Source organism: Neolamprologus multifasciatus, chromosome 20 (genome assembly GCF_963576455.1).
Source record: "Neolamprologus multifasciatus chromosome 20, fNeoMul1.2, whole genome shotgun sequence".
NCBI lineage: Eukaryota > Metazoa > Chordata > Actinopteri > Cichliformes > Cichlidae > Neolamprologus > Neolamprologus multifasciatus.
In genome coordinates, this window is record NC_140458.1 from 30,315,628 (window position 1) to 30,338,480 (window position 22,853).

Here is a 22,853-nt window from a genome sequence, read left to right on the forward strand (position 1 = left end):
GTGCTGAACCTTTATTTCACTGAAATTCTTGGATCTTTCTTTAAAAAATTGTTCTTGATTAATTAAAAATTGGAGAGTGTGGAGCATAAACTTTTCTTTTTTTGGCTTTTGAAGTACAGCGTTCAAGAAGAACTTTGAGAACAACAGGACTGCATCAAGAGATCAAACAGCAGTTTTTAGTGGAAGAGTCGAACCCTTTGGTGGTCTATCAGGCCAAGGGCATGACTGAGAGCGTTCTCGTTGGTTTTTTGGTTTTCAACATTCATGAAGCTGAGCAGTACGAATTCAACTCCCAAGGTCAGACTGCCAGTGTAGCCCCACTTCTAAAATGACTCTAGCACCTTCCACTACAGCCTAATGCATATGGAATTTTTAATACTGATACCGATATTTGGTGATTTAAAAAGTCGATATTCTGATACATCAGCCCGATATTTTTTTCTTTCTGATACACGAAACACAAACAGATTTCCCTAATATTTATTACGCATAGTTATTTATTTACTTGTTTATGCTCTGGCCAACTCTACTCGGGGCAGCTGTATATACAGTAGTCTACAAGTTGGAAGATTAGTGGATCGATTCCTCAACTCTGCTTTGCAGGCCGAAGTATTCTTGAGTAAGATACCAAATCCCAAGTTACTCCTTATGTATCCATCGGAGTGTGTGAAAATGTTAGAAAGATATTAGGCACAGATAAAAGTGCTGTGTGGATGAATATGTGACTGGAACACTGACACTTGCAGTAGAAAGACACTATATGAGTACGTCTACATTTAACAACATGCAATGGTTTGTCCAACCATAACATGGTTGAAGGGTGTTTCTCCTGTGTCTTCATTATAATGTTTATTTTTTAATTTAACAGCTGTTATAAATACAATAATCTGCAAAATATCTAATAGCAGCACGCGAATAAATCAGTTGGCCTCTATTTTGTACTCCATATAGGATAATAATGTTGTGACTTATGGGTACATATACAGCATGATGGCAATGGTCTGAGCATCCAAGCACAAAACTAAGGCTGGAGAGGTCACTAGAGAACAGGTTCTGACATGATGTGACATCTAAGAAAGAGCAGCATGGTGTTGTGGTCATTACCGTTGTTGTCTCACAGAAAGAAAGTCCTGGGTTCAAATCCAGGAGACCTTTCTCTTTGGAGTTTGCAAGTTTCCACTAAGCTTGGATTCTCTCCAGGTGGTTTTCATGCACAGTCCAAAAACATGGGTTTGGTTGATCAGTGATTCTAAATTGTCCATGGGTATTAATGGCCGTCTACCTTTGTGTCTAAACCCTGTGACAGACTGTCCAGGGTGTATGAGAGTTGAGACTGGCACCAGCCCCACCTACGACCCTGAGCTGGGTAAGCAGAAGAAAATGGGTGGATGAACACCAAAGTAAGTACCAGTAGCTACATTCTAATGCAAAAAGTGCAAAAACCAAACAAAGTGTCATTAACGCGCTTACTGTTGTTATTGTCCAGCCCTGCCAATGTATCATTAAAGTCTCAATCTTCATGTAAGGATGGAATTTGAGGCTTGTTTGGTATTAATGAGTAGCTGTCATCCTCAGGCCCCCCCAAAAGGTACAGAAGAGGCATAGAGGTTAAACTATCCGCAATTAATTAACTTTTAGAAAGAAATTCAATTTACTTTACCTCATCAGTAACAAAAATATCTACTGTATGATTGTTCATATCAGGATGAGTAATGTGCCAGACACCATACTGATACTGAATAGTTAATACTGCTACTATACGATCTCTAAAACTGTGATCAGAGGTTTAGGGGAATTTAAACAACTCAAGATTGGTACAATTTTACAGTGAAAAACACATCTTGCATTTGGGACATTTCTTCTTCGTAAGAAGAAACATTGCTGTTGTCATATATACTGTACGCCTGTACCAAGATTTGAATTCTGTCAAGGCTATTTTATGACTGTGCCTTCCATTGCTTTTTAAATGTTTTTTTTTTCTTTACAGCTTCTTATGATGCCCTTGGAGATAAGACACAGGACAAGGACATCACAAGTTTAACATTTTCCAACATGGATAAATAATTCATAAATATACTGTCTTTCAGGACAAGGAGAGGAGTGGATAAAAGAGAGACAGGTCAAAAAGAAACACCAAATGTTGATTCAGCCATCTCTCTCTCCAACCTTCACCCTCCCCTGTAGAGGTGAAATTTCAGCAAATCCGTCATTTTTGAAGACAAGGACATTACTTTGGATTCTATTGGTTCTTTTCTAATCTATCTTTATTCTTTGATTTAAACATGATGGTACCAAATCTCTTTTGTTCATCACTTGTGACTTGACATCAAAACACCTTATTTTTCACATTCTATAACTAAGTTCACAGATGCGACTTGTGGCTCTTAAGTACCTATCATCATGCTTAAACCACTCCTTGTTTTTTTTGGAAAACAACTAGAATTACTGCCTTGTGGTTGTATGTCTTCTCCAACCAGTTGAGTTGCAGTTTCCATTCATGTCGATCCAGACTCTTATAATATATGTAGTGAACAGAGGCAGAATGAAACAATAATTCAAGCCAGCCATTTGACTCTATCCGTGGCCACTCTGTTCACACAAACCACCAGACCGCTAATGTTGGAGGTTAAACCTATCTGTTGATGTAAAGGGGTACCGGACTAGTTATAAATCTGGCCTCTACATTCATCTGGGAGGAAACTTATCCAGAATACAAAATGCAAAAATGCAAAGCCTAACTGATGGTAGGTTTTATGGTCTGACTTCGAAAAGGTTTGCTATGGTTATGGGTACACCCACAGAAACTCACTAGGAATACAGCAGTCGTCCAGCACACACTCATAAACAGGGTGCGATTTATGAAAAAAACTGGGTGTTTTTCCCTTACTAAAATAATTCAGGAACCAGAATGGTCGTCTACATTATGAAGCCTGTTAGAGTGTTTATTATTGCTGCCAGTGTAACATTAACAAAGTAATTAGGAGTTCAGATCTTAAACATTTATCCACAGCATTTATAACAATGTTGTAATGTAGTTTTTAAAAAATGTAATTAATTCGCACAGCATCCTCAGTCTCACATTTTCTTCTTTAGACATATGTGATCCAACTAAACATAACAATACAGTTTAGCATGCCAGTATTAAATCTTTCTTCTACTTATATTTTTCTGGACACTTGCTGCTTAAATTCAATATTTAATACAAGATAATATTAAACATTTCTATTTTTAATATGCAAAAAATGTTGCCAGTTGCAAATATTAAATAAATATTCCGCTATGGTAGATTCATACATGTCATCTTTAGAAAACAATGTGCTTTATTACATTTACTGAGATCAGGAGCAGACTTTTGAAGTTGGAGAGGTAATGAATATATGAAAATGGCTTGTCTTTGTAACCTGCTCTATGGCATTTTGGACCTCAGGTTCTAATCCGTGAATGATGGTCGGGTTAAGATGAATCTTTTCTCTCTGAAGTGCGGCTGATACCCTCTATTAGCTCATCTCAGGAGCTGCACCATTACTTGCGAAGACAACAAACCATGCATGTAATATCTTCAGAGATTATAAGCCTTTATAACTGCAAGTTGTCACAGACAGCAACACCTTCCCATAGCTACAAGCTGCACAACTCAAATTTGTATGGAGTTCTGATGGAGATGACCAGTACAAAGGGAATACATCTAAAGGGTTTTTTTGTGAGTCTACTCATGCTTTGACTTCGGCTAACTTCTCTTTTAGTTAGCTAATGGTAGTTTTTATACTGAAACAACAGTGCTTAGGGGGTTCAGTGGAAAGCTATAATCAAACAGATCGATCCCTTCAACAACTCTCAAGGTCAAAGTATTTTTTTTAATTTTATTTGATTCTTGCTTGTGCTGCAGACTGTTTCAAGATATTGCGCTTCCCCCTTTAGAGTTAGCAGAACAGTAATGAATTATTTTTTTCAGCAAAATAGTCACTGCCTTATGCAATGTTTTTACCTGAAAGCATGTTAAACTTGTGTTTGCTTAGTTTATGCACACAGCAGATGCTGTTAAACTCTCAGTATACATGGCAATCTCAACACTGAAAATGTCACTTTTATGTGTAAACTTGCAGGTTAAAAATTCCGCAGCCAAACACCGTTCCAGTTTGTCAAGCAATCTTCAGTAATTAACTTATCATTAAACATAAATGTGTTAGTTTGCTTAACTTAAAGTTTTCTTTACCCAAATGGCTGAGAAGAGGAGATGAAGTCATTAGCTCGGCAATGGAATCATTTGTAGGTGTTTAGTGGAAGACGGCTCTTGCGGGAACAATAACATGTTAATCAAATACAGGAAAATGAAAATGTTGCACAGTACGCAGAGAGCCTGTCATGGCTGACAAGAGGCGAACTGTCCAAAGCCAAGAGCGGCTTGTCTTGGATGGACTTTGCTATTAGCGCTTTAGCTGTCTTTCTTTTGATATTATCCACTTACTGCAATTAAGGAAACACTCGATGAATGAAATACTCAAGTTTAAGATCTTAACTGACAATGGTCGGCGGAAACCATAATCATCAACACTTTGAGACTTGGATTCAAAATTACACCAAAAGTAAAAGTAAAATTGTGCAAATGTTCCCTTATTTTTTATTTTTAACAGTACACACATACATTACAAAACTCGATAACTTTGAATGAGTATAAAGCGTCCTATGGAAAGTCATTCAGCCATATGCTTCTTTGTTAAAAAATGACAGAGCAGCACGGTTTTGGTGACAAACAACAGCTGGCCATGCATATATAACGACTTTCACGTCCACCCTGTGTGGTCGAGATAGACGGGTGGCAATGCGAAATCTTTAAAATTCACCTTCAAAGATGAAACTTGCAGCACTGAGAAAGGGCAGAAATCAAACTCATCATCAATGTGTGTTTGAGCTAAAGCGTGCCACACAAGTGAACATTACAGCGGCAGTCTGCGGGGTCTACAGAGGCTATCTGACCTGGCTTTTAAACGCCAAGGAACTCCATTTGGGTGATGTATCAAGAAAAGCAGACAGCGAAGTACAATGGAAGGAGAATGGAATAGCAGACCCACCAGGTTGACTGACAGAAAGAAAGAACTGGGATAAGTGAAGTGTGTGTGTGGGGGGCTATTTCACCGCGTCCAATAGTAGCTCAGGGTCATAGGTAGCGTCCGTCACTAAAGGACAGGTGGGCTGTAGTAAGCTTCAACCAATCGCTAAAGAGTGAGCTAACCTCCTCCCTGCTCCCCTATGCACTGGTAATTCTCTCAAATGTCACATCAAAATGGATCTCATTTAGGTGGGTAAAAAGGACCTGACTCTCCATTGCAGATGTGGGTGGACCTGTACTAGATTGTACGTGAACTCTAAAAACACGGCCGCAAAGGAAGTATTTTGAAAAGGTGTGAAAAAGGGCCATGCGCTGCACATTTATGTCAGTTCGATTTAAGGGAAAAAACAACTCAGTTAAAGATGAAGGGTGATCTTTGTACTGCAACAGAGAGAAGCAGAAAATTCTTTAATGTTTGGACCAGGGCTGCAGTTCTTTTTCTTCATTTTTTTTTCCTGACAAAGGGCACAATAAAGTGGGCTCAGCCACATTTCCTATTCTTATTCATTAGAGCGAATTGTATAAATAAATAAAATATGTTGTCTCGTAGTCACTCATCTTCCCCTAGGGAACATGGAAGCCCCAGTAATCACATATGGCACAATAGCTTGCCCATAATCCCCTTTATTTTTATTTTCATGATGTCACTCTCTTTAAGCCCCTTGCTTTATGAGTCGCAAACGGAGTGGAGAGGGGAGAAGAGGAGGAGCACAGAGGAGAGGAAAAAGCAAGGGAGGGGTAAAAACAAATGATGTGGATCCCTCATTGTTCTTTCTCTATGCCCTCATTCCAGTCAGGGCAATAAGAGAACATTGTGATTTACTGTCAGTGAAGCGCAAGAGTGCATCAGAGAGAATCCACTGCGGCAGGGGCCATTAAAATAGATTTAACTTCCCACAGTATTAGGCCAGATGTCTACACTTCTATTATATTTCAATCAGCCATGACCTTGGTCTCCATACGATGAGAAAGATCACTAGGAGAAAAGGGAAGAGAGAGTGGAAATACATGCAGAAAACCAATAGAAATATCAAACTACTTAGTCCTACTAAATCCCTGTGCTCCGTTGTGCTGCATATACAGAGAGAGAGGAGGAGAGAGGCCGGGACCAAAATAGAGCCAAGGTTTCAAGTTCTCTTAAAAGAGTGTATGAATCATTGAGTGCACTCTTGCTGCTGATAAGTTGCTGTTTTCGGGGAGTGCTGCCTTTCTGCGGGGTATGTACTGTACTATTTGAGGGAGTACACTAAAAAGAGTGTGACAGTGGATCGTTTAGATGTGCTTTAAAGCCTCCAATATCAAAAGATGATAGATTAAACTCTTCATATTCCAACAATGAAAATGTTGACTTTCTCACATCACTTTGGACTCCTTTTCTGGAACCATTTGTCATCCTGTCATCTACTCTAGACTCTGTTTATCTTTTTTTTATTATTATTCTGAATGAAAATATATATCACTTATATCCGAGGCATCCTTCCATCCATTTCAGTCCTATGACAGCAGAGTAGAGGTCACTGCCCATTCTATTTCAGAGAGCAACGGTAATTGGACTTATTGGCTGACATGTACTGACCTACATAAAGAACTAACAACTCCTGGTTCCAACTGTATCTTACAATCCCTCCAAGCATGGGTGTGGATGTTGTGAGGATGTTCCTCTGATGTTTCTCCAGCATTGTTTTCAGATATCGACGCCCCAGCGCTGGTTCATAGCCGTTTTCCGCCTGAATTCAGGATACTGAAATTGTACGCTCTCTTGAAATTTAAATACACGCCGCGCAATATGTATCTCTACTTCGTTCTGCCGACCTTGCCAGCGGCTCTGTGCAGCTTTTAAAGAAGAAGTGAGATGCGTGTTGGCGTTTTCAGACCCTCAATTTTTATTTTTTTCATCCTCTGTCTCAAATGTCCCCCTGTTTTTCATCTTGCTGGGGAAGAACGCAAGGATGGACGATCGAAAGACTGAAGTATAAGGGGAAGCTTGGTGGGGAGATAGAGCGTTGCGAAGTGAGAAGAGTTTGCAGTCATGGTGGTGGGGGTATAATGGTGCACTGTGAGTCACTATTAAGTAACGGTGCCTTTTCACATCAGCATCGCCCACATTGGGTGTTCGGTGCCAGGGTGTACTGAGGTATCTCTGACTCAGAGAGAAAGAAGAAGAGAGAGAGAAAGAAATATAGAGGTAGAGAAAATAGAGCGAGGGAGCGCTGGATCTATACGGAGCAAACAACATCTGGAGCTCGACTGACTGATTGACAAAATATCATCATGTTAGATGTTTTAAGAGAGCTATCCACTTTTTTAATCTGGGAGAATACTGGAAATAAAACCTGGCAGCACCTCAGACTCAAAGCTCAATTAACTAATTGTTAAGATATAGTTCATTTATTTAACGTGATAATTAAAGTTTTTTTTTTTTAATGTTGTTTATGGGGGTTATGTGCCAGACTGCTTTTGATTTCATTTGAAAAAGCTAGACTTACTGTCTGGCTTCACATTTACTCAGCAGAAGTTATAACGGTATCAATCTTCTCATCTGACTCTAGCCAAGAAAGTGAATGAGAGCACATTTGCTAAAATGTTAATCCTTTAAGCTCTCTCAGAGAAGCGATATGCATACTTCCTAGCAAGCAATGCATTTGGACTAATTTCACTCAGAAAGCCTTCCTTTGCTACTTGATGAGGTTTTGCTATTCATCCTTTATACATTTATCTCAGAGAATTTCCATCTTCTCCCTGATCAAAATGAAGAAATGTCCACTTTAACCGTTCCCCACACTTCAAATACTTCTTTTATTGGTCAGCTCTGATCCTGATGTGAATGTAGCTGCTGGCAATACAGGAAAAAGTGCAAGTGTGCATTTTATGAGTAAGGCTAAAATGTATCGGCAAGAATAAAATCCACATATCAGACACCAAACCTCATATACATTAATATGAAAGAGAAGGTTTTATACAGGACTATAAGTAGTCCTGTATAAAACTAGGTACCCCCACAATTCAGTGGGTTGTAGGAACACGTTTAGCAGCAATAACTTGAACTAATTGTTTTCTGTAAGACTTTATCACAGTCACACCTTCGTGGAGGAATTTTGGCCCACTCTTCTTTACACCCTATCTTAGTTTTATTGAGGTTTACAGGTGTTAGTTGATGCACAACTCCCTCTATTCAGTCATTCTGTTGCAGAATTGCTGCTGTGCTTGCTATCATTGTCCTATTGCATGACCCAGTTTCAGCAAAGCCTCAGCTGTCAGACAGATGGCCTCACATTTGACTTGAGAATAATTTAGTATACAGAGCAATTCATGGTTAACACATTAACTGTAAAATGCCCCAGTCCAAGGACTGCAAAGCATGCCTAAATCATCACCCCTCCACCACCATGCTTGACAGTTTGCGTGAGGTGTTTGTGCTAATATGGTGTCTTTGGTTTTTGCCAAATGGGCAGCTGTGAACTCTGGTCAAACACCTTCACTTTGGTCTCTTCTGCCAAAAGGGCGTTGTTCCATAAGTCTCGTAATTTGTTCGGATGCAAATCTAAGCCATGCTGTCATGTTTTTTTGTTGGTTTCTTTTTTGTTTTTTTACAGACAAGATGCTTTCTCCTGTCAAACCTTCCAAACAAGCAATACTTGTTCTGTTTTTTTCCAAATGTGTTGAATTTTAGCGTTTAACATGATAACTGCAGCATTGCTTGCCGATTATCAGTTAATCAAGTGCAGTTGATTTCAACATCTGGCTGCTACTTACCTTCTCACTTTAGATGAACGCAGTAAGGGTGAATAGGATCGTCAATAGGATTGATTCATGTACTAAACTTACGTTCTGTGCTAAGGTAATTTTACTTATTTGATTGACTTTTGCATTACAAGTAATAAACAAATGTAGCATTTAACTTAAGTTTTAAGGTAGACAAAGGACTTTTATTTTTTAAGGAAAATACATTTTCTCTACAAAAGAAAAGTGGTTTGAAATGCGATGTATAATAACTCTTTAACAAATTCCTTATTGACCAAACCATAACGCCAACAAATCTTCACGGAGCTGAACTGAAGTGAATCCATGGCGACTGCGGACGTACCAGTTTGTGCATATGAAGCTTAGTCAAATCCACATGTGTGAAAACAATACAGTTTCGAGAGAAAGACGCTGGGTGGAGTGGCAGACTTAAGAAATATACAAAAATAAACAGACTGAGCTAGAGCCTGAAAAAGAAGAATGAAGAGAAAAAAGAGCAAGTCTGCATCCAACAAGTTAGATTTCTATTCTGATCTCGACCATCAGCCACTGTTCTCCTAAAGTCAGCCAAATCAATAGAGACGCGCAGCTCAGCGAGACACCTTGAAGCCAAAAATGCAATGGCATAAACAGGTTGAAACTTGCTGCTTCTCCAAGGACTAGTGGCCCCAAAGCTTTGTCTTCTGCAATGGGATACAATGCAACAAGTATGCCCCCCCTCCATTCAACCCCATGCCACTGGCTCATTTTTTCCTTCTCTAATATTTCTCTAAATAAATTTTCCTTCCTTATCTTCAGTTTTTTGGCTTCATCTTCAGCACATATACACACACGGACTTCTTCACACAGACTCTTATTACACTTTAGGGCGAGGGGAGGTGTGCAAAAAAACCTAGAGAAATATATACGAACGTAAAAGTCAGTGAAATCCTGCAGACTGATCGGGCTGATATGAATCCAAATCACGAGCACTTCTCTTTATACAAAATTAGAATTTGTGTTGGCGTGGGTGAAGGAAGCCATTTTGGTTTGGCTGTGATCGTTCTCATGCCGCTGTTACAGTGCTGCAAAAATATACAGTGCAACCAGCATTATTTTACATATACAAGGCTGATATTAGCACGCTGCCATTTTCATTATATTATTAAGACTGAAATTCAACAGCTTTTCTTTCTGAGTTGGGGTTTATTTTGCCTCCAGCAGAGATTGTCATATTTTTGTCACTTTCAGTTAACACAGAAGTTGCAGTAATTATTGTTCAAAACAACACTTTCACATTTCTGGGAAGGAAAAAAAAGTGCTGATTTAGGAATTTCTGTAGACAATATTCACTTTTTTTTTTTACCCCAGTCAGAAAATTGGCTGATTGGCTCATTGTTTTTATAGCTGGGGAGTTAGCAGTCAATAAGCGCACACTAGACGTCCGTGTGTTTAACTGAAAGAAAAAACAGAAGAAGAAATGTGACATATGGCACGCTGGAGGTCTGGAGTCAGGAAAGTGATTTAAAACTCTTTATTGCTTACACAAACATGTTTTAGTTAATTGGGATAATTGAGATATTTCATAATCTTTATTTCTACAAACTATCGACTTAGCTTTGTGTGTGTGTGGGCAGATACAAGCAAAGCCAGTAAACATAATAACCCACCCACACTTTTGCTTATAAGATGAAATCGCAACAGGAAAAACCACATGGAAAATATTAATGCCATCAAACTGCCCATGTGTGCAGTATGCATACAGAGACCATACAGTATTTAAAGCCTCGAAAATATCTTGCTTGAGTGGACTGTGTCCAGGTGTACATTGAGCTGCCCCATCAAAACTGTTTCTGATTTGTGGCTTTCACTTTTAAAAAGCACAGAGATGTTATGTGTAATGCAATCTTCTGGCCGTGTTGGACTGTTACCTCAGTGTGTACGCCGTGGAAGACCCCAGACATGCAAACAAAGGAGTCTCTGTTCTGGCTACATGCACCTTTTTCACAGGCGCACATCATGTAAAGGCTTGGCTGGGTATCTTACTGCAGTGTTAAAACCTGCATTAAAGCTTATGGGCTTCTTTCACAAAAAGCTTTACCAATTGTGAGGGTAGAGTATTTCTGAGCATTGTCGACAAGACCAAAGAATATCAGTCTCTACTGTGCTATTCACACAGAATAAATAGAAAAGAAGTAACAGGAAGCCCATATTTCTTTTACACGCACAGCTGGGGATTGGTTTAATCTTAGAAAGTAGGGAAAGCATTTTAAAAAGTTATATACTCCTTATGATTGGTGATTATTATTATTATTATCGGCATGAAGCTGGACACTCTGGTGACAGTGGCAGAGAAAAGGACACTAAAGAAACTGCTGGACATTATGGACAATGCTGGGCATCCTCTGCACACGGCCATAAACAACCAAAAGAGTTTGTTCAGTGACAGGTTGCTTCTCCCAAAGACAAGAACCAACAGACTTAAAAACTCCTTTGTCCCACACGCCATCAAACTGTTTAACTCCTCTCTGGAGGGAAGAGGGAGGGGAAACAGGAGGACAAAGGAGGGGGGAACAACTAAGCTGTAGTGCCTCTTCACTTCACTGTGCAATACCTTTTGTGCAATACTTTTTGTTAATAATCAGCGGTGCAATAGACTCCATATTTGAAATGTGCAATTCACTTGTATTTTTATTTTTATTTTTATTCCTATTTATTCTATTTATCCCCTTTGTATATTTTATCTATATATGTCTTTGTATTTATATATGTGTGTATATATATATATATATATATATATATAATATTCTTAACTCTGTAACTTGTCGGTGCTGTGCTTTTTGGAAAACAAATTTCCCAGAGGAACCCACCCGAGGGATTAATAAAGTTTTATCTTATCTTATCTTATTGTTTACGAATATACTGAATGTATTTAATCTGGGTTTCTTTATTACACAGTAATCACCGCTACAACCCGACGCAGAAAATCATATAAATTTATCATAAATATATTTGAACCTCTAATTTGCCTGATTTCACTTCAAAAGAAAACCACATGTAACAAACCGCCGCACAGCTAATGCATAAGCGTCAATTGGGAAATGATTGACCTGTATACACAGCGAGCGGTCAGAACGAATTTTGCAAAAAGAAAATGCAGACACATTCCCTGAATGTTATGGCTTTGAAGAAATACATGGGTTAACCTCTTCTGAAATCTCAGTATACGAATAAAATACTACACAACTCAGCTAAAATATAATGATTTGGACAGTCCTCGCAAAATTGTTAAGGGAAGCTTTTATGTAGTCAGACCAAAGAAAACTTCCCTATTGAAAAATGTTAGTCAGGTAGTTCTCAGCAGGGGTTCATTTTTATGATTATTTTTGTTATTAGTAAGAAAATAGCCCCCCAAAAAAGCTCAATGTATCATGTTTTTAGTGCTTGTATTACTTGATCATCAATCCAAGAACTAAAGGTATTATCTATTAGGTGACAAAAGCAGCAAATAGTAGTGGATGGTTGTTTAAAAAAAGATAGAGTGCAAGGGAGAGAGAAAATTCACACAATGGTCACACCTTTATTGTTTTTTATAGCATAATATAGTATATTAAATGTGCTAAAAACCCTTTGCAACCATTAGCTCCTGAGCAAAAGGTGCACATCCTCTTTGAAATCTCACGTTTAATGTTCTCTTTTAAAGGATCAGGCACCAAACAGTGAACTCTGTGTTCAGAGTGCTATTCAGAACTGGTGTGTAAGAGTCTATTTGACAGCACCGACAGAGCTGCAACTGACATGTTTTGAAAAGCCCAAATTGCCTTATCCACTAAGAAGGTATTTGTTGACACAACACTGCAGACCTGGAGTGGGTGTTGGTGATTGACATATGACCGCTGCAGCTGGGAAACTACAAAGCTGGACATTTATCCCAATTAGCACGAGCAAATGCATATAAGTGACATAATTAGGGCAGATTTGGAAACGCAGCTAACAACGATGGACGTCGAGGTCTCCGATGTGCACCGTAAGTAGACAATAAGCTGCTAAAGCTCCTGCTCGACCTCTCACTATAGTTACTCAATCCCAACATCAAAGGGAAGGCAATCTTACGGCTATAGGATGATGGCGTGTGAATGCATGTGTGAGGGGTTTTTATGAGAACATGTGTGTACGGGTTTATGGGTATATATGTGGGTGTGTTTAAGAGCACGTACATATGTTCTTGTTCATCAAAAGGCCCAATTTAAATGTTACATCGTGAGACTAAGCGCATTTTTAGAAAGTGAGGGCATTTTGCCGGATCTTTACTACTTCAAAGGGCTGTCAGAGTAGAGGCATGTTTTGGGAGGGGTTGGTGTTATAAATACATTAACTTTTAAAGGGTCAGTTACACAATTTACAAAACAAGATTAAAAAAAATTAAAAGCAAACTTTGAAAAACAGATTAAAGCATCAATCTTAGATTATCTGGAATACCCGGGAAAAAGTTTTAGATGTATCTTGAACATCTGTTCATTTTCCCAGGTGTTTGGCTGCTAGTCTATTCTTCTCATCGCTTCCCCTTTCCCGTGTTGTAAAACTCAATGCTGACATCACTGCTCTAGTCCAATCATCTTTTCGCCCGCCTTCTTCAAATCAATCTGTCTCCACTCTGTGTACTATAAATCTCACTGCTCAACTTTTATTATCCCATGTGGACTCTTTTGTGCACCCAGTCCTCCACCTCAAGCAAGCCAATCAGTGTATCATGTGTATCTTTACCAGCAGCAGCTAGATTGTGGTGGGATCCTGTCCGAGTTTCTAACACTGGATTCCATTCTGCTGTGATGGGCCATCAAAGTCTAATCGGCAAATTTGATAATTGTATATCTTCTAATGATCTCTCCTCATTGAATTATGTTTTTATTACCTTTGTTTTTGAGAGCAGGATGTAGGTTACATCTCAAAGTCTAAACAGAGAAATCCTAAATCATGTCCATGTGCATGCTGCATCATGAAATTGGCAAAAAGGGGCGGGTCTCCCCTGAAATATTTGCAGACAAGCTGGTTTTTATTTCTGATGGAGTTTTCTGATTTCCCATGAGCCCCAATTGTTAGACCTCATTGCGCCTTCCTCTTTTTAAAAATCCGGGAAAATGCCTCTCTGCATCATAAAGGAATAGGCAAAAAGATATGTTTTGCAAAGTGGGTGAACTGACCCTTAATCTTGGGATAGTGGTTTAATAGTTATGATGGTTATGCTGATCCTTATGGGGGCAATGCATTATTTCACAGTTACCGGCGCTATGCCCATATTAGAAAGTGCACGATTTTCACACGACTGAAACTACACAGCTTCTTGCACGTGAGCTTATAACTTGTGAATTACTTTGTGTCAGAAAACATGTCACTTCCTTTTACAGTAAACGAGTATGTTTATATGAAACAGTGTGTGCGTGTCTATGTCTGTGTGTGATTGAAGGTGTGTATGGATCCTGCTGTCCTTGGCCTGACTTATTTGGAAAAGCGCTAATTGATGCGGAGCTTCCACCTCATCGTGTTTTGTCAGGACATGAAGACCTTGCTGCTGGATCAACAAATCCTGGAGCTCTGAATTCTGCCATATGTCCAGCCATGTGTTCCCATCTACCAGCTGGGAGCACTCAGCACCGATCCTGTCTTATTCACTGGGTCTATGTGCGACTGGGATCATGATGCTCCAGAGTGGGACCAGAGATCCAACTAGCTTGTTATTGTAAACTATTACCGCTGCTTTGTCTGGTTCAGTGGGCTGACATGTTGCCGAAACTGTGAGGGCTTATGGATTAATCCATCTGATGTTAAATAGATATAAAAAAAATAAACTTTTAAGTTATTAAGAATCAAACCTTCCAATCATATATTTAATCTTTAAATCTGATCTGAAACCTTGTGAAACACACTGACTGTCACATCAAATGATGGAAACATTTCTGATGCAGGCCTATGAGAAAGAAACTGGTGGACATAGTCATTTTTTATTAATGTTCAGAATTTCCACAGAGACAAAAGCACAACTTGGAAATGTGCCCACAACAGTGGCGGTAAAAAGGCGACACATCACTTTCGACTTGTGTTTTCCTCTCATGCTAACCACATGGTTTGTTTGTCCATTTTCCACATTTCTTCACTGAGAAATGTGTACATTTCACATTTTCCAGTCTACACCCAAACATAACAATCCATAAACTCTTCTTGTTAAAGGGTGACATCAGCTTACTCAGACATTTATTTATTTAAGTCTGCAGGGCTTACAGGAAAAGACGTGGGCGATCTTACCTGGTTTGGTGACCGAAACTCTTGGTTATTGTCATTCATGTACATGTTGTCACCATCAAACTGTGAACAGAAAAAAGAAAAAAAGAAATAAACATTGTATGCAAGAAGAGGTTGTTTTTTTTAAAAAAAAAGGGTGGTGGGTCTGTGAAAGAGGTACTAAAGAGGAAAAGCTCTTTACGGGTGGCCTCAAGTGTGAGACTAATGACTTTGTCACTTTGGTTAAACCTCGTGGTGGCATGGCAGCATGGGTAATTACTGTTTCGTCAGCGGGCCGGTAATTAGGCTACATGAGCAAAGTGACGAGAGATGGGCTTTTCCCTCTGGGCTGTGCTGTGTGTGTGTGCGAGAAAGAGAATGAGTGCGGGTGAATCTGTGAGTGCTTACAGTAGTAAAGTGTGCGTGGCTTAGAGGCTTGCACATGTGTGTTGGTGTGTGTGTGTGTAGCACAATGAGGGCATGCTGCGTCTTTAGATTTGAGCTAATCAGGCAATGAAGGATCGCTTGCTGCAGGTGCCAAAACATTGCTTGTCATGGGGTTAGGACTCACATAACAACAAATTACTTTTGACCCACGGCGATGCTGGGAAGCAACACTGGGTCACCATTTCAGAGTTTCATGCAACATGCTAGCCTTCACGTCTAGCATGTTACTGGGCTAAATTCCCCATCGAGATCGACTATGTGTGCGCTACGAATAAAGAAAAAAAACCACAGACGGATTCTGTTTTTAGCTCAAGCGGAAATTAGATTCAGCCGCCACAAACGGCTCGGTAACGGAACCTGTGTGATGCCAAGGTGACTGAGAAGCGGTGACCACCTTAAGATGCTCTTGGCTTCCAAAGGCATCAAGGTTTGTCACCGCGCACTTGTGGCAAATAGAAAAAACCTTGACTGGAGCGGGTAATGTTGCACGTGAACACGCGTACGCGTAGAAACTCAATGTGTCAAATAAAGCTCCCTTTTTTTTTTGTTTGTTGATGGAGGCCGTTCTTTGCAATATGACTGCGCAGTCAACTCGGGAACAGACAGGAGAAAAAACACGATCAAACTACACAGCGCTCCGTGTCAAATTCCTAAGATGTGAAGATATGGGAGGCCCTTTTCATTTCGGGTGGTCTGCTTTGTGTCGGCAAAGAAAGCGACCAAAGCCTTGAAAAATAGACACGCGCTGGATATGAGCGGACGCAAATGGATCATAACATATACCTGCTCAAAAACAGTGACCAAATAAGTAGACTAATGGACGGAAATGGGCAGAATTCCTGAGGGGGGAAATCTAATATCTGCGCTGGAAGACAGGAAAAAGTCGAAGCAAATGAGCGTGTGAGTGGTGAGAAAGAGAAATTACTGTACATTATTGTAGGAGAAAGGACGGGGGAATGAGTTCCTGCCTCGGGGCAATGCTTGGCTAACGATGCATACTGTGGAAACCCTGGCGAGGATTCACTTGGTTATTCTAATGATTAAATTCATACGAAAACATGAAACTGACACAAGAGGTGCATTTAAGCCTCGTTCACACCTGACATGATTAATCCAACATCACTGCACCAGCAGCTGGAAAAAAAAAGACGATAATTGTTCAATGCCACACGCTAAAGCTGCTAATTTGCTTAATCAAGCACGCCGGTGTCTATCATCTGACCGAACTGCGGCGGGAAGTGACTGCCGCTCGCTGAGAGGGCCAAACTAATGTTGACCTTGGTGACATAGCTGCAATAAACTCTTCACTCCGCACATGAAAGCCTCTTGTCATCGCCTAACTGAGCAATTTCATTCCATTGAAATCCACTTTGATATCACTGGTGACATGAAGCCATTCCGAAAGCTTCTTCAGAATAAGATTCTCTCGGATAAAAAGCGACTGCGAACAATGGCATTTTCAACCCCGCGAATGCCGCCGCGGCTCTCATTACAGCTAATTCTGCCACGTGAGTTCTTCGAGAGCGAATCCTCGACGCCGTTTGTTTCTGCCCTGCTCCGAAGGAACAAATGAAGTGAGATAATGTTTATTTCCACCAATTATATCTATAATGCAATATTCGCCAAAAAAAAGGCTCAAACTGCCCAGAAAGGTCAACCATTTTGTGCTTCAACATGGCTGCCCACAGACTGCAATGTAAAGCTCTTTCCTCTTGCTCCTTTTGATAGCTCTCCTTAGCAGTTCCTCACTCTCCCACTTAATATGCCAATTTATCCTCGGCTCAATGCTATCAACTCTGCCATTACTCCACATATACACCGCAGAAATTCTCTCATTCCCCTTTCTCTTCATCTTTCCCCTTTCCCCTCAGTCTCTCCATCTTTCTTTCCACATCCTTCCTTTTTTCACAGTTTCTCACGTTCCCCTTGCTCCCTTTTTTCCCCTGTGTTTCTCATCCTCGACACCCTTTTCTCCATGTTGCAACCTCCTTACTTCCACTTCTCTGTCTCCCTGCCTACTCCTCTTTGCCCCATCTTTCTCTCTTTCTTCACCGGGCCTTGGCATCACTTTCTCATCGGCAGTCTAATTGGGCATTCTGCCTGAGACAAGGGCCTCATTAAGCAGTAATTACACACATGTTGTTTTCGGCAAACATCTCTATTTGGATTGCTTTGCATGGTAATTGTTCAGCAGGGACCACTGCTCGCGATGTTTCCCTCCGTGGCACACGTGGTGCTGGTAGAGAGGAATAAAAACATGGAGAAGAAGGGAGGGGTAGAGAGAGCGAGAGGGGGGGGGGGAAGGAGAGGGGGTGAGAACAGAGAAAAATAATAATAGGCTGTGGAAGAGAGACAAATTGAGAAATAAAGAATGCATACATGGGAGAGAAGGAGGATGAGTAACACAGAGGCAGAACAGAGGAAGCCTGAAAGGATGAAGGCAATGCTGAGGCAGTAAATGGAGAAAGACAATGAATAAATGACAAAAAAAAAGGAGGTAGACAGGTTCAGTGTGAAAAGAAAATGAGGTGGAGCTGTAGAGAGGGCATAAAAAAAAGAGAGACACACAGAATGAGTAAATTAGGTAGAGAAGTGAGAAAGTAAAGACAGTGACAGAGAGAGACGGAGAGACAGAGTCCCAGAACTAGGTCATGCCGTGCAATCATCGAGCGTTTCAAAAATAATGAAGCCACAAGGTGGAAGTAATGCTAACTAGCATATCCAGGGAAAACATGTAATATTTACACAGTGGTAATGGGGCAATACAATGCTGGGATCTTTTTTATCTTGGGAGTATATTTTTGAGACAGCTGATGACGGGATTGGAGGCAGAATTACAGAGTCCGCCGAGGATCGCGTTTGATTGACGGACAACACGAGCCTTCGAGGAAACATCTGTTTGTGAAGAGGGCGGGGTGGAGTTCAACTGCTCTGGGTGTCTGTGTAACGCCCAAACTGCTCAGTGATTAGAGAGACAAATCACCTTGTAGTAATGAAAAATGTCGAAAGCTACAAAGCATCACGACAATTTGGCCGAATTTACACAACTGGACGTAATTATCTCAAATACACAATTACATGCCTGCTAATATTAGTGGCCGCGTTTATTTCAGGTTCGGTTCATAAAGCATTTTATTACAAGCCTGTCTCTATGGGCTGCAGGAATTGTGAAAAGTACATAAGTATAGTTATGTTACTACTGGGCTGCAGGGCTGCCCCATGAGCACGAGCTCTTGCTTTTCTGCCGCAGGCACAACTCTTTGCGCTCGCTGAGTGGCGGTAGCGCATTCAGCCGTCCGCACCGCAGCTGAGCCATTTTACTTTCTTTCAAGTGATCACTTTGCATGTAAATATACCCAAATTGGCATTATCTGTAACATAAGTGTATGGTAATTTTTGTCAGGGGATGTCAAGGTTATAAAACTCAGGATTTCAGCAGTGCAGAAGTGCATCTCGGAATCGGCTGCCTGTTAACGAGGGAGTCTTAATTGGTCACCTTCCTGTCATTATTTCACACTTGTTCCATTGTCTCGTAAGCAGAAATATGTAAATGAGAAGAGCTTTATTGGAAATTTGCCTGTATGAAAATACAGTATATGTCAGCACAGAGAGTAGGAGAGACGCAAACAGCTGGCTGAACTAGCTAGAATGCAAATACGGTGCAGTGATGTCATGGATATGCTAAATAGCATATGGCATTATCTGAACTGGCTTCCCAGTGAAAGTTAGTGACACTTCCAGAAAATGGTGTGAGGCAGTACATTTGTCAAAAAGAGTAGGAAACACCCGTCACATCTGGCATGTAACTTTTATTTACTACTAAACATTTAGCCCACATAGTAGAAATGAGCAACATATATAGGTCATGTGTCACCGGTCAGTCACAAGAATATAAATAAATACTGGGATATGATTAGTTTCAGGAATTTTATGCTACTTGTCTCTTTTTCCAGCTACACTTCAAAGGGAAAATGTCTCATTCAGCTGACATACTAAGCTTTCATATGCAATGCATTATATCAAATTATACATTACTAACCATGGGTACAGAATAAACTGCTCAAAACTTAATAAACTTATAGATTTACAACATTAGAACGATCTATGTCAGCTGTAAAGTTTTAATGTTGTTAAAATATGTATATGTATAGATAACAACAAACCAATTATACAGTATAGACAAACATAAGAGATTTTTTTCATTATGACAGCAGAACTGCATTATCATATAACACTACCCCCACTGGGGTTTACCACCTTATTAAATATCACAGCACAACGCCAGTGGCCGCAGATACAATCAGATATCGGCGGCAACTTTGCACGTTTATGCAATCAACACCCTACAGACCTTTGCAATGTATGTAAAAGCATTCAAAAAGGAAAAACTGTATAGAAACCCCCCCATGCATTATCATGTTAAAGAACAACCCGAAACAACTTTTTTTTTTTTTACTTTTTCAGTTAATAAAAGAGAATCTATAAGCAGAATATGTAATATTTGTGACTTTAAAAGCCTTTGCCAGTACACCAAGTCTCTAAAAATAATTCTCTCACCGAGCGGAATTAATAAGCCCAGAACAGTACACAGCTATTCTGTGAAGAAAGGGGTGTGGTGGTGGTGGTGGTGAGGGCTCATGCAATATGTATGCCTGTTTGAGCACCCTTCTTCCTCATCTTCCCCCTCTTCTCTTTATTTCTTTTTCACATCCCTCTCCCCCTCTCTCTCTCTTCCTCTCTCTCCCTCTCTCTCACCAGTCCTCTGTTCAATTAAGCCGTAGGAACCTGAACCTGAGACAATGTGGCTCTGGAATTGATGTTGCCCGACTTGTCAGTGCACTTGTCAGCCACAAAGGATGACAGACAGAAAGACTAAAAAAGTAGAGGGAAACAGATGCAGAGGAAAGAAAGACAGAAAGAAAGAAAGAAAGAAAGAAAGAAAGAAAGAAAGAAAGAAAGAAAGAAAGAAAGAAAGAAAGAAAGAAAGAAAGAAAGAAAGAAAGAAAGAAAGAAAGAAAGAAAGTGCTGTAGATTTTCAGAGTTACATAGGAGGAGGAGAGAGAAACAGCGAAGAGAAAAGACACTATAGTAACAATTCTGGTGTTGCGCCACGCCCCAAGCAAACAATGAACATAGGCAAACAATGAACATGGCACACACACACACACACACACATACACACAAAGACACACAAAGCCCATAAAAAGCACAGCCTGTGGCCATGGCGACACATGCTCTGTTGTCGTTAGATAAGGGAAACAGGGCCTCTTCCTGGGTGTGAGAGTTTGATCCTGCGCACACAGACACACACACTAAACACACTACACCCACACGTGCATGTGCAGAGTGCGCTGCAGCACCACTAGGGTCACATCCACAACGCCGTGCATCTTATGTACCCTCACCTTTATCACCTGCATGGTTCATTTTCATATGCAAAGCTCAGGCTATGTTTATCTGAACACGCTGTGCTCTGGTCAGTGGACCACACAGAGCATGGTCAGACAATGACACAACACACGGAGCAGCTTCTTGTATATCTCAGCTGATTTTGATGGAATTTTTTTGGGAGTTATATCTGGCTTGGTGCCATCTTACATAGTATTTGTTTACAGGACTGGAGAGCACGAATTGTTCTAGTGTTGCATTCCTCAAAGGAGAGCTGCAGAAGCATCACAAGACATGTTTGCTTACCTCTCCCACGGCTGCCGTTTAAGAAATATTTGGCTTTATTGTTACTGATTAAGCAATCCATCAACTCATAACTAGTCAAACAACGTATGCTAGTGAAACACAATGAACCCTTCCCACCAGAAGCAACTTAAACACTCACACACGTACACAAAGCTCCCATTCATCTACTCTGCAGTTGTACTGGAGCAACCACAAAACAGAAATAACAGTTAGCAGCAAAGGTGGTGAGAGGTGGGAAGGGAGATTGAGACTGCGCGGGGAGGAAGGGGTGTGGGGGGAGTGGGGAGGGTGGGGTAGGGTAGGGTGGGGGTGGAGGTGGGTGGGGAGACAGGTCGGTTGATGCTAAATAAGGTTTTGTTTCCACCCTGAACTTGGGTTCACTGTGACTTGGTGAGTTTACGGCGCGATAAAAATCTCAACGGTGATGATAATGTAGTTCACACCTTCTAATGGAAATATCAGGTTGACAGATTTTGAGAATGTAATGAAATTTTATGTTTTGCTTCTTTTTTTTCCTGTTTTCAAAAGTCAGATAAGATCTTTTTTTTGTTCCAAATGCAGGTACACAAGGCAAAACCAAACATAAGATAACCGTGCTGTGTCAAATAGAAGCTTACAGTACCTCGTGCTTGCATTTCCACTGTTGTATCTTAAAAAAGCCCATAATGAGCTAAGCATAAGCACTGGGGAATTTCCTATTTTTAAGATGTTTTGGTCATTTTATACATACAAGAATCTTAATCTTTCTGGTTAACTCATTAGGGTCATTGCAAATGCTTTTTTTAATGTTTCGTGGGGTTAGCAAAACCATAAAGTAGTTTTTTTTTAAGGTTAGAAAAAGAAATAGTTACGTAAATGTTACGTGCATTCAGCTATTCAGCTTATGCTTACTGTTAGAGAAGGCTAACTCATTCTTACTGTATGGGAAATGAGGTTAACCATGATTCAGCTTTCTCTTCGGTATATCCTACGTTACCATACGTTTGTGCTAACACCCCAGCCTCTGCGTCTCTCTCTTTCTGTGCACCAGCCGCAGAGTTTCTGTGTCACAGAATTAGCGATATCTAAACCTATGCAGCTGATCCGTCCTGGCCAAAAGGTATCCATCATGAGTGTGTCACTGCTTTTAAGTGGAAAATTTCATTTTAGTTCACGCTTATCTGAGAACGCGTCAGTTCTCAGAAAAACATTTTTTTTCTTATTGCTTTGGTTTTTTGCTTATTCTTTCTCATGCCTTTCATCTGTGGTGCTTTCTTTCAGAGAAAATCATTCCTCCAGGAGTCAAGGAAGAACAAAATAGAGATAATGTTGCTACATATACTCACCCACTACACCTGTTCAACTGCTCATTAACACAAATACCCTATTAGCCGATCACACGGCAGCAACTCAAAGCATTTAGACATGTAGACGTGGTCAAAATGACCAGCTGAAGTTCAAACTGAGCATCAGAATTGGGATGAAAGGTGATTTAAGTGACTTTGAACATGGCACGGTCTGATTATTTCAGAAACCTACTCAACTTTGAAGCAGATGGCCTACAGCAGCAGAAGACCACACGGTCACCTAAGAATGGGAAACTGTAGCTACAATTTGCACGGACCATTTG

At 40.3% G+C, this 22,853-nt stretch overlaps 1 protein-coding gene across 3 annotated transcripts in view; it reads right to left on the reverse strand.

Annotated features, from left to right (window-relative positions):
* LOC146495241 (TOX high mobility group box family member 2-like) overlaps positions 1-22,853 on the reverse strand; it is an 85,368-nt gene that overhangs the window by 30,517 nt on the left and 31,998 nt on the right. For all 3 annotated transcript variants that reach the window (XM_085147275.1, XM_085147277.1, XM_085147276.1), the window contains one exon: positions 15,128-15,187. In XM_085147275.1, the coding sequence (XP_085003401.1) occupies positions 15,128-15,187 (60 nt within the window). The remainder of the gene's footprint in view (positions 1-15,127; positions 15,188-22,853) is intronic.